A 13,194-nucleotide genomic window follows, 5' to 3' on the forward strand; every position below is an offset into this window, starting at 1 on the left:
CTATGAGGTACCCCACATTAGCTTCTGAAGGCAAGCAGGGGAGTCCCTGCATAACATGACAACTGTATTCATAGTATTGGCAACTTATAGAACCCAGAAGGGCCAACAATATCGGTAACTGGGATGAAGAATGCATATATATATATATATATATATATATATATATATATATAGCCTTCTCAGGGTAAATGGGAACTTCAGAGGAAGGGCATTTCAGAGAAAAAAAAATAGGAACTTAGCTGAACTGTTCCATAAGAACACTCTACTATGGATCAAGATAAGGCTTGGCCATTTTTTGTGGAACTCTTTTAAACTAGATTCCCTCCTAACTCCATACCTAAGAGTGACTAGAAGTTAAGCCATAGCTTCATGGGAGTAAAAAATGGAGAACTTTAAGAGAAACTTCATTAGCCCCTTTCATAATAAGCATTAACCTCAAGGGCCTGCAGCCCCATTACCTCAGGGAGGAGCCACCTGACTTTGTAACAGAGGTTTTATTTATTTATTTATTTATTCATTCATTCATTCATTCACTCATTTTCATTAGGAATGTTTAAATTGAGGGGAGATTAGGGTCAAGGTAGTGCAGGCCAAGGTTCTCTGGATAGGCATTGTTTAGGCCCCTGAAATAGAAAGCACCTTTGGGCTGGAGGGTAAAGCTGAACTTGACATGTCTTTCTTGACTATTTCAGGCCTCCTCCGCAACTGTTTCGGGGACTACCATGTGGCCTTCTACTTTGCTGGTGTGCCCCCCATCATTGGGGCTATAATCCTCTTCTTCGTACCTCTGATGCATCAAAGGATGTTCAAGAAAGAGCAAAGGGATTCCAGCAAGGATAAGATGTTGGTCCCTGATGCAGACCCCAATGGGGAGCTGCTGCCAGGTTCCCCTGTCCCTGAGGAACCAATCTAATGCATTTTCCTTGCCATTGTGTACTCCTCCACAACCTTTTTCCTTCCCCACCCTGCTCAGCATTTACATTTTTGCCATCAGCACACTTGTTCTCAAACATGCACACACAGCAGTTCAGCCACCTGACCAGCCCCTTGGAGCCAAAGCTCCTGTTAAACTCATTAACCAAATTCTCCCTGTGAATGCCTTTAAACCTTTCAGGGTCCTTCTCTCAGGATCTAGGAAAGTGTGGGATCCCCCTGGCCTTTGGAACATCTTCATATACTTTCTATACTTTTTGATACCTGGAGATGGTACCTCCTGGTTCCAGCTTGCTAGTCACCCACTAAAAGCAACTTCCAAAGGTGCTACTGTGTCCCTAGGAGCCTTGTGGGAAGACCCAAGCCTCTGTATGCTCAGGAGTTCCTTGCCATCTGTCCTTGGAAGCCATTGGTAAGGGGGCAGAGAAAGAGCAGAGAGGTAAAACCAGACAAGGAGACTTGCTTAGTCTCAGAGTCTCTGAGGGCTGTGGCTTTCCAAGAACTGTGAGTGACATCACTTTACAAGTGTACAAATAAGTCTCCCCACCATATAGTTGGTTAACAGTCAGCTTCCTTCTTCCCTTCTCCATTTTTTCCCTTAACTGCTTCCTCTCTTTTCTCTTCCACCTCTACTTCTTTTTATGATTGTCATAGATGCATGGGTGCTTAAAGACAGAATGGACCCAGAGCTTGGGCCAATTAGCCTCATCTTGGCCTAGCCCACCCCTAAATTGATTATCAATTCCACTCATCTCAGGCTGAGCCACATCTCAATTTTTGGCTCAAGCTGCTATAATTACAAACTGGAAGAGTCAAATATCACATAGGGAAGGGACCTTAAACACCATAAAGTTCCACTTACTGCTTTTTACAGATTTCCCAGGCCAGTGTATTAACCTGCAGACACTTCCAGCTCCCCATATGTATATTCACCTGTCAAAATGTGAAGAAATTCTTTTCATCTCAGCAGGCAGAGGAGGACTGATGATGGGGAGGGTGTGGTTGGGGGAGGGGCAATAGTTTTTGACCTGGCAAAGGACCAACTCCTCCATCTCTCTTTAGTCATGATAGGTTAATATTTCCACCTGGGTCAGGATGGGAAAGGGGCTGTTTTAGGGAAAATCCCATTCCCAACCTGGATCCCCAAAAGGCAGAGGCAGCAACTACAGGTAGGATTTAACAATTTCTTTTAAGAAAAGGAAACCATCTTAACTTTACCCCAATATGGCTCCCAAACTGGGCATCCTGAGCCACTCTGTTTAGTGGGCATTAAAGGTACCAGGAAAGGTAGGCTCTGGACCATCCTAATACTTCTGAAATAGGTGCCAGATGCTTCCGTATGCTCAGATTCTGAGCAACACTCTTGCTGAAGAGCATTCCCAGCCAGACTATGTCCAAGCTAGCACAACTCACCTCCTTAGGAACTCAGGCTCTCCTTACTTGCCCTCTTTGTGTTTCTTTCTCCATAATCTGGGCCTTTGACTGTTGTGCTATTACCCTAATCTTTCATCACCTTTTTGCCAGGCATCATCGGCTGTTACCTGGAGCTAACAGTTACTTGCTACCCTAAGCATGGCCCATCCAAAGCCAGAAGGATGAGGTTGCCTGTGAGGGGATCCACAGAAGACAGTGGTCCCTAACCATGACATTTTCCGTTACAAACAGGCAGCTGGGGCATGGTTGGCCTATGATGGCTTCATTTAAGGCCAAAGTCCTGCGCCCCCTCTATTGGTCTTAGTCCAGGTTTTATCAACTTCCCAAAGGAAAACCCACTGGCTCTTAGCCCTGTGGGTAGGAAGGGGCCTAATTACTATCCTCCTGGCTCAAATAGCAGTGGTGCAGGAGAAGCTGAACCCCAGGAGCCTTATAATTCAAAGGAGAGATCATTGAAAATGTTGGAGCAACAAAGCCCATGTGCCCATTCTTCTTACCTCTCCCTGACACCAAGTCATTGGAGGGCAGTTCTGCAGGGTCTCCTTTGTTGTTCAAGGTGAAGAAGGCGCTTACAAATTAGGCTGCCAACCATTTCTCTCCAGATGAAGGAAAGACATTCACAGGTCCCAAATCTGCTCTATCAGTTGTCACATAACATAGTGGGGTGTCAGTTTATTTCTTCCACATATATGCATGTACATGTGTAAGCTTGTGTGCTTTTGGAGAGAATGTTGGTTGGTGAAAGCAGCTCAGTATTAATATTTAGGGTAGGATGCAGCCTTTAATGCACCACAGTTAAATCTAGGAGAACGAACAAAATTTGGGAGTTTGAGATCTGGGACATTTAAATCCTCAAAAAGGTTTGGAACAAAATAAACATCTAAAAATCTAGATTTCGTATGTGTGTTGCCTACAGGGTAAAATAGTTTTAACCTAGTTAACAGCAGGAAGTTTGGCTTCAAAACTGAAATATCATTTCAGATAAAATTTCTGCCAAGGTCTATACTCTCTGTAAGTGCAGAAATTGGAAAAGGATCTATAGGGGGTTTGGAATTGGGTGGACTATTCAGGATTAGACTTTTAGGGAGCTCTGAAGTAGAAAAGTAGTCACTTTACAAAATGAGGACACAGTTAGTGACTGAAGCCAAGTGGAGGCCTCAACAAGGCTTCCATGTTGCTACATGCATGCCATGTTGAAAATGGGCAAAGATTTTAGGAACAATCCATTTTAATCCTTTCCCTTGTTATTAAGGGGGAACCTGAAGGGATTGGAATGGCTTGGTTACATAGCCAGACAGCAACAGACCCTGGAATTGGTGATGCAGAAGAAGGACCTACAATAATGACAAATCTGGGAGTAACTTTGTCCATCCTCTGCATTGATTTAAGTGGGGAAACTAAGGCTTAGATATAGCAAGGGACTGAGCAGGTTCACATAGCTCATCAGTGACAGAGCATGCTGAGACTTGAACTCAGGTAACTGACTTCCAGTCTAAACCCCTTATCTCACAGATGAGGAAGCCAAGTTAAGAAGGGGAAAATGGCTTGTCTACTTCATTTAACAACTTTGTAGTGAGCCCATTTACACAAGGGTGTCAAAGGGACCAGCTCCAAGCAAAAATGAAATCTGAGCAAAGTTTGATTTTAGTATATCCCTTTTTATTTTTCACGATTACCCTCATTCTCAAACCAACACATACTTCTGGTGTTCTCTCTTCTCAAGCATTCCAGACTTTCATGCAGCCTTGGTCTTGGAAAGCTGGTCCTACCTACCTGCTCTTCCACGCTCAGGAAACCAAGAGGTACAAATAAAAATCCATCTCTCTGTGGCCATACACTGAACAGGGGAGCAGTAAAGGGAAGGGGACCGGTTTCCTCTGAGAAACTGGTTTACCACTCAGCTCTTGGTGATTGTTGTTTCTCCCCTGCCTCAGTGCAGACATCCTCAGGCTGCCAGCCTCCTTACCTCCTCCCAATGAGACTAATTACTCTGTCCTGCTGCCTAGCCCTAGGCTCTCCCACCCAAGTATTGCTGCCCTCTCAGTCCCTCCTCCAGTAAGCCCCAAGGCCCCAGTCTGTGTTTAACACTCAGATCATTAGATTTCAAAGTCGTGGAATCCCATAATTTTTATGAGCACATGCTCCCTTCCAGGGCCTTTTCATGTCTGAAGAGGAAGCCAGCAAGCAGAGCAGGCCAGCTGAAAGGAATTATGGGTGCCCCCAGGAAATCCCTGATGTCTGAGACCTGGTGCCTAGATAGGGTGGGCACTGGTTTAAACCAGAACTCTTGAAGGAAGTTCTGAAATTTTAATGAGCTGAAATGTACAGGAGACTCCAGAGGCACAAAGAAAGGGATTAAATACCCAACTCTTGCAGGGATTGAGCAAGTTTTGCTTTAGAAGGCCCTCAATTCCTGCCTTTCAGCTCTCCCTAGTGGTCACCAGAAGCAGAGTTCCGTGACTGATTTTCAGGTCATAAAGAAATCTTTTCTAGGGACCTGCTGCTTTGTGTCAGGCACTCTGCTAGAAGTTAGGGATTTCAGAATGAAAGAAGCAGAGGTGGAAAAAACTAAGAGGAAAAAAAACACACACAAGAAGGAATTTGTACTATCTTTTTCCTGAGATACCTTTTTCTCTTCTGGATCCCAGCAGTCCAGAGCTTACTGACCTCAGAGCCTTTGGGACCGGACAGGAATCACCAGGGCCCTTCCAGGACTGAGGCCCCAGCATTTCCACCTCCTCACTACCTGGCCACTGGCCTCCTCCTGGCTAAAGTCACCTGGAAGAACTATGTACTCCTCAGCATTGCTTTCCTGATGAGCAGAGCTCGGATGGATAAAATTAGCCCATTGCTCACATCTAAGTGCCAGAGCTAAGCCCAGCAGATCTCCTGCATGGCCAGTAAGACACCTGGACTGACAGCACCTGTCCAGCACCCCCAGCCCAGAGTCTCCTTGCTCCCTGGGCCTACCTGATCCAGGGATGAGAGGCTAGAGACCCTTTTTTCCACTGCACACCCACCCTACACTGCCATTGCAATGACTGGGCCCGAGGATCTGGGGATGGGGGTGCTAACCAGTACCACTTCCCACCAGGTCTCCACGCCCACCGCACACTCACACTTGGGGAGTGCCTGGGGATGGGGATGGGGCTGGGGTCCATGGGGCCCTGGCTGCAGCATCTCTTGGCTCTGCCACTGCCCTCTGGTCACCTTAGGTGGGGAAGGGCAGGGCTCCGGCCCCTTGGTGGCCCTCCATCCACTTCTGCGTCTGGGAAGGGTAAGAATCTGGGAGACATGCCAAGGAGATATATCTGACCCTGCTACATAGATGGGAATCGGGACAGCCCAGGCAAAGGGGATGGGAAGGAAGGATGGAAAACCTAACTGCAGGCTCTGCCAACTGTCCGGGAAGCCAGTTGAATAGACTGCCATGTGTCCTGGGCTCAGGTTCTCCTTGATCCCCACCCCCGCTGCCCTGCCCCTGCTGCCTCCACCAAGCGCTTGATCCAAAGCCCTGGAGGTGATCCAGGCTGGAGGGGCAACAACACCTTCCTACCAGTTGCCCTCTTTTCTCTTCCCCCTACCTGATCTGGCCCCAAGGACAGAATCGGCCTGCAGCTGGTGAAGGCCTGCAGCTGGTGATTCTAGGCAAGGGGCTCTCAAAGATCAGGGGCGGAGGGTGGGAGTCACCTCCAGGAAACTCTTGGTCCAAAGCAGCCATTCTCCACAGCCGCCCTCTCCAACCTCCAACCCTGGGCTGGCCTGCAGGGCCAACTTCTCCACACAAGTCAGCACAATGGGGCTGCTTCTTCCAAAGAACTGGCCCACCAATCTATCCCACCAGTTCCCCATAATAGTTGTCTCAGAACTCCTGGGGAGGAGTGACCAACTACACTAGTGGGGGCTCCCAGCTCAGGTAGGCTCCTTCACCACACAGTCCCTGAGTACCATGCAGGGTGAAGGTGAGCCCCCACCAGCTGCCCTAGGTTCACAGAGGTTAACTAGCTAGTGGGATTTCCTAGGCTTGAGAAATCTCCCCCAAACCTGAAGGGAGACCCAGAAATGGACCAGGTCGACAATAAGACCCCCCCTCCTCAATTTACTCCCCATCCAACACTCCACCCATTTGCTTCCTTCAGCCACTTGCCTAAGTAAGAGTGAAGGAGAGGGCCACGGTAACCACTTCCACTCCTCTCCCCCACACACCCACATACCCTCATCCTCCTCTAAGGTGGCATGTTCTGGGAAACCCAGTCTTGCAGTACATCTGCCTCAAAGCCTTGCAAGGGCCAGAGTTCCCCCCTATCACGGGGAAATCTTTCAGCTATTTGCCTTCTCATTCACCCGCCTCCTCCCCCTGACACTCCTCCTTCATCCTTTAGCTCCATGAACACAGGGGTCCACCTCCCCCCAGCATATCTGGACATAGAGGCTCCCTTCAACAATAATAGGGTGCCCCCACCTTTGGGTGGGCAACCTACAGTTCCCAGATGCTCCCATATCCCCCATCACATCTGACCCACCCCACCCCACCCCCACCCTGAGAGGCAGCTGGTCTTATACCTATTTTGTCGATGGGTAAAGTGAGGCCAATAGGGGAACTAAATGCCATTTTTCAAACCCCTTTTCCACCAAGGCTCTCTGCACCCTTACTTACAGAAAGTAAGGAAGTAAGTGAATCTTTCTGTACCCCTGACTTCTCAGAAAGTATGCTTGTTGCTCCGGGAGACAGTACTTGCTCCACCCAGGCTCACTCTTTCTCCCAAGAAAAACTCTGGACAGTGAGTAGCACCATAGCCCCAAGATGGACGCATGAAGACTGCAGAAGTTGAGCCAGAGTCCTTGTGCACCACCCCGCAACCACACCAGCCTGTCTTACGGAGGGAGAGGGATGAGGAGGGGAGTATAGAAGAGTAATTTTAGGAGTCTCTAATCTGCCTTTCCCTGAGAATACACAACATTGTCTTCTGGGTTCCTCTGTGTCTCAAAATGGAGGTAAAACTCCAAAATGAATTCTTCTGTGCCTTACTCCCTTGGTCCTCTTATTATTCAATAGAATTATCACCAATGAGGGCTAATTTCCAGGGCCTTGTTTAATTCCCACAGACCCCCGAAGGACCTTTTGTCTGGTTTGGTTATTGGATGGGGGGAGAACAGTTCCTGGGAGGCCCTGCTTTTATGGGAAAGGACTTGTGTGCCTAAGCAATCAACATAGATAGCTCAAAGTGTCCCTCTTTTCTAGACTTCCAGTGTTTAGTGTTTTGCTAAGCCTCAGAGAAGGGATGGAAAAGAGTAGCACATAACCAGCAATTAAAGGTTGGTAAACTCCAGAGTCAGCACCTGTGGAAAAGAAAAGTGGAGAACATGCCTAAACTTCTGCCCACACACTTCAATGAGGTGGACTTGTCCTGTATATATATGCCTCTCAGCAATTGTGGCCATTACCTTCTTCATCTCCCGTGACCCCAGGTTAGAGATTCCCTATATCTGCAGGGGAACTTGGCCATCTAGCAGTCCCCACCACACAGTACCATTGTTTGGTAAGATCTTAATCCCCTGATCCCAATAAGCTCTAGCCTAAGCTTTTCCTTCAGGCTGAACAACTTCAAGCAACCAAACCAGGTACCTCCAAGGTTAAGACACCTGTCAACCACGCTGGTCCTGGAAAGCAAGGACAGCCAGATTTCAGGGAAAGTCAAGTTCTAAGCAAAGCTACTTCTAGTTCAGTAGCTCTATAAATAGCTTTAACTAATGAACTTCAGGAGCACTTTAAATACATTGACAGAGCACCAGGGTTTCAAACAAACTTGACTTAATTCTCTCTTTCTAGCCAACTGAGTTCTTTCTTCACAATCATTGGTCAATACAATTAAGGGCTGTCATACCAGAAGGAAATCAAAGATCCAAAGAAGGTCAGGATTAAAACAGTGGAGAGCTTCAGATCCAGTAATTTTCACACTGTATTCTGTGACTCTTAGGTGTTTCACAGAGTTACTTCAAAGTCCACTGAAATTTCTAGGACTGATTTTTCCCTATTCCACCTATGGAAACAGATAAAAATGCTGAATAGTGTATATATATATATATATATATATATATATATATATATATAAATTTAAGAAGATTCTGAAAGGTGGAGATAAGAAGTCAGACCAGCTAAGGACCTCAGAACCAGGGGGTGACTCACTTGAAGTGAGTGCTCCTGGTTTCTTCTTTGCCTTATATATCCCAGACTTGGTGCTGGAGAAGCCAGAAACCCAAAAATGCCAATGAGCACTAATATAAAAAGTCAGTGAAAATCTTTCCTTTTTAGCCAAAGAATCATGAAAGGGTCAGTCTAAAAAGATAGAAAACGTCTGCACAATAACCATTCTACTTCAGTCAAACACCATGGAAAAAACTGTGCTCCCAGCCCCACCCCAGCCAGCAAAGGCAAAGTGGAGAGCCTGGATTTCCACTTTCATCCTGCTGTAGCAAGTAACATCTCCCCCATTCATCACCATGGTGGTGTCACAGTAGGCCAGATGTGGAGCTCAGACTTTCATCCCAGCTAGGCAGAAACACATGGCATCCCTGTCCCTTGCATCCCTGGTGGTATCAGAGGAAATCTAGTGAAGTACCTAAACTCCCACCCCCACATAGAAGTAATGAGAAGCCCCTCAATACTGGGATATCAGTAGTGGTCCAGTGGAGAACCTTGACAGTAATGAGGTAGTATACCCTTCTTCCTCTGGCATGCTGTCAGAGGAGGCCTGCTAAAACAGACTTTTTTTTAAAACCCCACAGCTTCATTACATATTACTAAAAATGTCCAGGTTTCAATCAAAAGTCATTCATGACTCATGGATATCATACCAGACCCAAGAAAAGATCAATTTGAGTTAAAAAAAAATGACAACAATGAGATGGCACAGATGTTAGCACTATCTGACGAGGAACTTAAAGCAGTCATCATAAAAATCCTTCAAAGGGTATTTATAAGCATTCTTAAAATAACTGAAGAATTAGAAAGTCTCAGCAAATAAATAGAAGATATAAAGGGATACCAAATGGAAGTTTTGGAAGTAAGAAAAGAATAATGGAGATTAAAAAAAAAAAAAAAAAAAAAGCTCAATGGATAAGTTCCACAACAGAATAAAGAAGAAAGAGGAAAGAATCAGAGAACTTGGAAAAAAGGCCAATATTAATGATCTTGTCTAAATAAAAGAAAGGGAGATGCCTGACTTGCTCAGTAGGTAGAGCATGCAACTCTTGATCTCAGGGTTATGAGTTCAAGCCTGCCATGTTGGGTGTAGAGCCTACTTAAAAAAATAACAGGAGAAAGGAAATAAACTGAAAAAAAAAATTAACAGAACCTTAGGGAACTGTGGGACTCCAACAGAAAAAAATATCCATGTGATCAAAGTCCCAGAAGGAGAAAAGAAAGGAGGTGTGGCTGAGAAAATATTCAAAGAAATAATAACAAAAAAAGATCTTAAAAGCAGTGAGAGAGAAATGACAACTTAATTTTTAAAAAAGAATTTATTTATTTATTTGACAGAGACAGAGAGCACGAGTAGGAAGAGAGGCAGGTGGGGGGTAGGGGGAGCAGGATCCTTGCTGAGCAGAGAGCTCAATCCCAGGACTCTGAGCTCATGGACCTGAGCAGAAGGCAGAGGCTTAATCCATTGAGCCACCCAGGAGCCCCTATGACCCCTTAATTATGGAGGAAAAAACAATTAGAATGATAATGGATTTCTCATCAGAAACCATGGAGGGGAGAAGAAAGAAGTCACAAATTTTTTTAAGTGCTGAAAGAAAAGAACTATTATCTCAGAATTGTATATTCAGCGAAAATATCCTTGAGGAACAAAGAGCAAATCAAGACATTCTCAAATAATGTAAAACTAAGAGAACTTGTTGCCAGCAGACCTACCCTAAAAGAATGACTAAAAGAAGTTTTACAGACAGTAAAGAAATGACAAAAGAAGGAATCTTGGAGCATCAGGAAAGAAGAAAGTACAATGAAAATGAAATATGAGTAAATACAACAGATTTTCCTTATCCTCTTGAGTTTTCTAAAGTGTGTTTAACAATTGAAGCAAACATTATAATATCTGATGTGGCTCTCAACATATGTAGAGGAGTCATTTAAGGCAATATTACAAATAGGGGACAGTGAAGAGACAATAAATCAGGTAAGGTTTTTACACTTCACTGAGGCTGGTAAAATATTAACACCAGTAGACTGCAGTAAGTTATGTACATATCAAACCACTAAAGAAGCTGTGTAAGAAGATACCTTCAAAAGCACTAGAGATAAATAAAATAGAATTCTAAAAAAGTTAAAAATAAAACTTACAGGAAGGCAGGAATAAAGTCAGAAATGAAGAACAGACAACACAAACAGAAGACAAATAATAAAATGTCAGACATAGGCCCTAATATATCAATAATGACATTATATGTAAGTGATTTAAATATATTAATTACAAAGATTAGCAGAGTAGATTTAAAATGACACAGTATATGTTGTCTACAGGAAATTTACTTCAAATATCTAATGATTGCTAGGCTGGAAGTAAAAGGTTGGGAAAAGATATGTCATATATACATTAAAAAAAAGAGAGGAGAGTGGCTGTATTAATTTTTGATATGGTAGACTTCAGAACAAAGAAAGTTACCAGAAAGAGAAAAGGACAAAACATAATAATAAAATGTTTAGGCTACCAGGAAGATACAACAATCCTAAACAGTGCTTCAAAATAGTTGATGCAAAAACAGAAAACAAAGGGGAAGTAGACAATTCCACAATATAGTTGGAGATTTCAACACTGTAGCTCAAAAACTGATGGCAAAACTAGACAGAAAAAAAATGAGTAAGGACATAGAACTAAAAACACCATCAACTAGGAAGATCTAATCAACATTTAAGGAACATTCTACCTCACAAGAGCAGAAAACAGATTCTTTCAAGAACCCCTGGAACATACACCAAGATAGATCATATCCTGAGCCATAAAACCAACTTTAATAAATTTAAAATAGTTGAAATCATACATTATGTGTTTTCTCAATACAACGGAATCAAATGAGAAATCAAAGCCAGAAAGATAATATAAATAGAAATAGAAAATTAGAAATAGAAAATTCTAAAAATAGAATTTTTAACAATGCATAGATCAAAGAGGAAGTCTCGAAAGAAATAAAAAAAAAATACAGGCAACAGGGTGCTGGGTGTCTCAGTTAGTTGAGCCTCAGAGTCTTGGTTTTGGCTCAGGTCATAATTTCAGGCTTGTGAGATCAGAGATTGAGCCCCGCCTTGGGCTCCAGCTTCAGCACAGAGTCTGCTTGAGATTCTTTCCCTCTCCCTCTGCTCTTCTCCCCACTCATGCTCTCTCTCTTTCTCTCCAAAATATGTAAATAAATAAATAAAATCTAAAAAAAAAGATAATCTTTGACAATAAAATTACAAGTTAAAAAAATACAGGCAACTGAATGAAAACCAAAGTGCAACATACTAAAATATGTGGAACAGACCTAAAGCAGTACTGAGAAAGAAGTTTATAGCACTAACAAACTGAGGGTTTTAGAGGGGAGGGAGGTGGGGGGATAGGTGCACCTGGTGGTGGGTATTAAGGAGGGCATGTATTGCATGGAGCACTGGAAACAAATGAATCATGGAACACTACGATTATGACTAATATAACATAATAAAATGATGGTGATTAACATAACATAATAAAAAAATTTTAAAAGATAAATGCTTACATTATAGATTGGGAATTATTTCAAATCAATAATCTAAGTTCCTACCTCAAGAAACTAGAAAAAGAAGAGCAAAATAAAGCAAGCAAAAGGAAGGAAATAATAAAAAGGTAGAAATCAATAAAATTGAATACAGGGAAACAATAGAGAAAAACCAAAGAAACAAGAAGCTCTTTGAAAAAAAATCAGTAATATTTATAAACTTCTCATAAGACTGAATAAAAAGAGAGAAGATCCAAACCACCAATATTTGGGATGAAGTAGGAAATAACAATACAGATTCTGTAGCCATTAAAAAGATAAGAGAATACTGGGGTGCCTGAGTGGCTCAGTGGGTTAAAGCCTCTGCCTTTGGCTCAGGTCATGATCTCAGGATCCTGGAATCGAGCCCCGCATTGGGCTCTTTGCTCAGCAGGGAGACTGCTTCCTCCTCTCTCTCTCTGCCTGCCTCTCTGCCTACTTGTAATCTCTGTCTGTCAAATAAATAAATAAAATCTTTTTTAAAAAAGATAAGTGAATATTATGAACAACTTTATGTTCATAACTTTAATAACTAGAGGGAAAGATTGGACAAATTCATCAAAATCCACAAACTACAAGAACTCAACCAGGAGGAAAGACATTACATAAATAGTCTTATAACCACTAAAAAATTTTAATTTATAATTTAAAACTTCCCCAAAAGAAAAGCCTAAATGGACTCATTGGAAAATTTTACCAAATTTTTTAACCATTCTTCCAAAGAAGAATTAACAGTAATTTTACATACTCTCTTCCAGGAAACTTAAGATGAAACTGATTCTATAAGGACTGCATTACCCTGATATTAAAATATTTAAACCAAATATGGGGGGACCTGGGTGGCTCAGTCATTAAGTTTCTGCCTTCCACTCTGGTCATGATCCCAGTGTTCTAGGATTGAGGTCAGGCTCCCTGCTCAGTGGGAAGTCTGCTTCTCCCTCTCCAGCTCCCCTGTGCTTGTGTTCCCTCTCTCTCTCTCTCTTTCTGTCATAAATAAATAGTCTTTAAAAAAAAATAAAACCAGGGCACCTGGGTGGCTCAGTGGGTAAAGCCTCTGCC

The 13,194-nt window shown here is 43.2% G+C and overlaps 1 protein-coding gene across 1 annotated transcript in view; it reads left to right on the top strand.

Annotated features, from left to right (window-relative positions):
• The window catches only part of SLC16A2 (solute carrier family 16 member 2), a 147,365-nt gene extending 137,750 nt beyond the window's left edge, over positions 1-9,615 (top strand). The window contains exon 6 of the mRNA XM_059157147.1: positions 693-9,615. Coding sequence (XP_059013130.1) covers positions 693-913 — 221 coding nt within the window. The 3' untranslated portion in view covers positions 914-9,615. The remainder of the gene's footprint in view (positions 1-692) is intronic.
• Positions 9,616-13,194: the final 3,579 nt, after the last annotated feature.

The sequence above is a fragment of the Mustela lutreola genome, chromosome X, assembly GCF_030435805.1.
Source record: "Mustela lutreola isolate mMusLut2 chromosome X, mMusLut2.pri, whole genome shotgun sequence".
NCBI lineage: Eukaryota > Metazoa > Chordata > Mammalia > Carnivora > Mustelidae > Mustela > Mustela lutreola.